Raw genomic sequence first — 4,148 nt, 5'->3', positions numbered from 1 at the left:
TCTGAAGACTGAGTGGCATTGAGCTGAAGATTATTGGCCTCCAAATACTTTCTAGAATGTAATAGCCGGATGGTCACAGAACTCAAACAGCTTTACAGAAACCAGATTTCAATTTAAGTATATGTGACAAAATTGGTGTGTAAATGTGGAAACGTTATTTAAAAGAGCATATACATATATATATATATATATATATATATATATATATATATATATATATAATATAATTGAATAAAAAGTCTTCTTTTAACTTAAAAAAATAAGACCTGTTCCAATTAATAGCCTCAGGACAACTAAAAATAGTTATTTAATTATTTGTTTTTCTGTCTTTTTTGTTTAAATAGGCAGAAAAATAAAAGCTTACTCTAAATAAATTAATTAGTAAGCATTAGCCAACCTGAAATCAATTTGTACTTATTTCCTGAAACTTTTTGGACATGTTTTTGGTGTTTGTGTGCATCTAAAGAACACAATGAAGGGTCTTGTATTTGAAGGAGGGACAGGGGCAACACTCCATCCAGATGTGTGCACATATTGGATCTCCAGGAGGTCTTTAACCCTTCAACAAAGTTCAAAAACAGGTAGCAGCAGGTGAAAGTTATAACCTTTCTGCGCATTGTTTCCTGTTGTGAAAGTTTCTGTATTTCTTTGCAAAGTCACAAAGTTTTAAGGTGTTGCCAGTTAACCAAACTTTATTACTCCTTTTTTTTGTTAATATCTGATAATTAGGACAAAACATGTGTTTAAAATAAACCAATGATGAAAGAAAACAGAACACTTGAAGCTGGAATGTTTATTTAAATTTCTTAGCAATTTAATTAGATTCCTTTATTTTATTTTGCTTATTTATTCAATTTAAAATAAATTTTGCCAAAAACGAAACATATAATTATGATATCACAAAACGTCTGAAAAAAAAAAAAAACTAATTTGCATATTTATTAAAAGGAGATCCGACAATTTAAATAATTTCTAAACAAACTAGCGAATGCAGAACAAACAGACACACTGAAGTCTGTTCTAGTTAGAAACCCTTTTCTTCCATCTCATTGCGCATCTTTCCTGCCAGAAGTTCATCAGCGGCGCTCCCTCAACATGAATATCTTATAGAATCAAGAGAACGCACCAGAAGCTCTCTTAATGTGCATCTCTGATCACAAATCCGACTTGGTCTCTGCTCCTCTGTGTGACAGCAGGTGCAACAAAAGCCCAAGTCCAAATTCAGCTGATTTTGGTTCCCCGTGTTGACCAATGGAGGCGCGCGTCAGGCTGTCGCCGGCGGGGTTTGGACTGACAGTCGGCCACCTGTGCCAATCATGACACCAGTGGGCGGAGCTAAGCGCCTCAGAGGTGTGTCTGAAATAATGCAAGTCTGCAGCTGCATTTGGCGTCTAAGTCGGGGAGTAATGGCATGATTTCTGCGCTTCATGCCGTCTAGCAAAGCTTTTGGTTTTGGGTTGAAAACTACACTTGAGTCACCAGTCAGGCTTGGACGCACAGAGGGGCGAGCGAAAGCACAGTCCGGATAAGCTGCAAACTTAACTCAAGAGGCTGCACAAGTCTCCAAAACTCGCGATCTGAGGACGCACACGAACTCATCCTCTAGGAAGGAGGGATACGCTTTTGGACATGTGAACTTAAAGGAGATACCTGCCAAGCACAACCATGAAGCCAACGACTGTCCTGTGCTGCTTCAGCTCTCTCCTGCTGTTTGGGTTCGGCTCTTCTCAATCAGGTGAGTGAAAGCTGAGTGCTTGCACCCTCCTTCCTTCCTCCTTCCTCCTCCTCCTCCATGTGCATCCGTGGAACTGGTTAGTGCGCGCAGGGCGCAGCGGAGCTTTCAGTCCAGCTACTTGTTACGCGCAAAACAAAGCTGCTACGGTTTGGAAGAATCTGTCAGCTGGTGTTTCTACTAATCGGGAGAAACTGAGGGTGCCACTGAAGCACAGGTGGAAGTTGGAGGCAGCTTGAGTAATATGAACCCAATGGAAAAGATCTTTGCGCCTTTTCTCCAGAACAGAGCAGCAGTGTTGAGCATACGAAATCAGAGACATTAAAAAAGTAACTCTCCCATAAAAGTAGGTTATTGGCACCTTATGTCATCACCAACTAAAAGTTGCCTTTTCTCTAGCCGACCAATTTCTCCGCGTAATGAGCAACAACCTCATGCTTTTTGTGTTTACTGGGCGCAGCGAGCAGGACAGCGGGCTAAAGCAGCTTTACGCGCTGTCCGTCAAGACACCCGCCTCGGGGAACTTGCTCCTGCGGGGACGCACGCCGGTGCGCCCTCGGTGCGTTTTGGATGTTAACGCGCGTAACTCCATCACCTGCGCAAACAGCGATAATGCCGCCGAACGCAACGTCCATGTGCAAATGCTTTAATCGGAATATGCGGCGTGGCTGACACTGTGAAATTTCATTACTGCTCATCTGGTGGAGGATTCCCACAGGGATCATGCGGCGCTCACACACAGCAGGACTTTTTTTTCTTTTCTTGTTTGACAGTGGCAGGACTGTTTGCACGGTGCAGTGGCGGGCTTTACGCACAGGGCGGCATTGGTGCACTCAGTGATGCGCGCCTGATGGTGATGGAACAGACAGAAGCAACAACCCCTCACTCTCATCATCAGCATGAATAATCACCTTTAAGCAGGACTGAAAAGAAACTAGATCATGACTACGTAAATAGGCGCTGCGCTTTGGGTGGGGGTGCTTCTTAACTACAAGGTATTGCATAAAATCACGTGGCTTTCAGCTAATTAACAAGTTTTTTGGGATACTTTCCATAACTTTTATTATTTATTTTCTCATATTTTTTTGGTACGGCTTTACGGATATTTATGTTTCAAATCAACATTTAAAACTCTCAGAATCACAAAAATGAGAGAAAAAAAACCATCCAGATTTAAAACCAGAATACAAATGAATAAATCTAGATTCAAAATATTTGATTCTTCTAAACACATTTCTTTCTTTTGGTCTTAATGTTAAACAACGTCCGTCATGACTGTCAAACTCTTGGAGGTCTACTGTGTTTGAGAAGGAGATTAGTGGCAAAAAAGGTGTAGAAAGACACGTGAAGAGCGGATTACACAACAACTAATGAGAAATATCATCAACGTGGATTAAATGCTGCTGTTTAAACAGAAAATAAGGGAGTATTTTGAGTTGGCAGCTGTGCGCACAGATAACTTTACGCACAGTGGCACCGTTTTTGCGCTTGTCTTTTGGACACAATCCAACCCTTTTCTTAACAAGTTTCAACTGCAAATTTAATTAACTACCCTTCATCATTTATGGTGATTTATACTTCAGAATGTCTTTATTAAAAATAGTACTTTTCTCCTCAATGAAAAAAACGCAATCTTACACCAGCTGACCCGGATGTTTCAGGTTTTCCGACGACAGCAGGTTGTGCACGTTTGCAATATGCTTTGTGTGGCCATGTGGTTCCCCGCACAGCACACTCCTCTTCATTTGACTGCTGCAATGCACAGGAGCCCGGAGGAGCTGGGGGGACGCGTGCAGATGCCGCTCCGGAGCCATATGGCCACATTCAAAGGCTGTGTCTGAGAATACCAGTGCTCATATTTGGTGTTCGAAGGCGTGAATTCAAGTCATCTGTTCAATGCGAATCTGTGTGTTTCTGGCAGAGTGTGTAATTTAGATAAACTGCATCTTCCAAAGGCAATCCTGCCTTAAAGTTTTATTCTTTTCTCATGCAGGCGGACTCAAAAGAGAGATGAAGGATGTAGCCTAAGGAGATCTGATATTTTGGTTCTGTAATCCTTTCTGTGTGCCTTTTTTTACCCCTTAAAGTTAAGAGATCTGACTCAGTTTGGTGTTGTTTCAAAATATTTGCTAGGGTTTAAAGCAGCAGAAATATTATCAACAGGAATTCAGGGACATTTTGACATCTTGCTACATTTTAAGACTTTCTGCCATCTCAGAACAGACTTCTCTAGTTTTTTGGAGCTCCAGGAAAGAATAGTGTGGCATTTAGCAGCCCACACAGCTCCGCTATGTCACAAAGCCCTCTTCCATCCACATCTGCTGTTGCCTGTTAAAGAATCTTTGACCCTTCGCTGGCACCCGGCTTTATTCTAGAAGAATAGACATCATTGATTAGGTGCTGATCCACTTCTATG

At 41.6% G+C, this 4,148-nt stretch overlaps 1 protein-coding gene across 1 annotated transcript in view; it reads left to right on the top strand.

Moving 5' to 3' along the window:
* Positions 1-1,274: 1,274 nt before the first annotated feature.
* LOC112155138 (receptor tyrosine-protein kinase erbB-4) overlaps positions 1,275-4,148 on the top strand; it is a gene marked incomplete in the record, with an annotated part of 293,012 nt that continues 290,138 nt past the window's right edge. Inside the window, 1 exon segment of the mRNA XM_036209624.1 lies at positions 1,275-1,735. Coding sequence (XP_036065517.1) covers positions 1,666-1,735 — 70 coding nt within the window.

Source organism: Oryzias melastigma, linkage group LG21, assembly GCF_002922805.2.
Source record: "Oryzias melastigma strain HK-1 linkage group LG21, ASM292280v2, whole genome shotgun sequence".
In the NCBI taxonomy this organism is placed as follows: domain Eukaryota; kingdom Metazoa; phylum Chordata; class Actinopteri; order Beloniformes; family Adrianichthyidae; genus Oryzias; species Oryzias melastigma.
The sequence above is the reverse complement of the archived record's forward strand: the minus strand, read 5'-3'. Positions and strand labels throughout refer to the sequence as shown.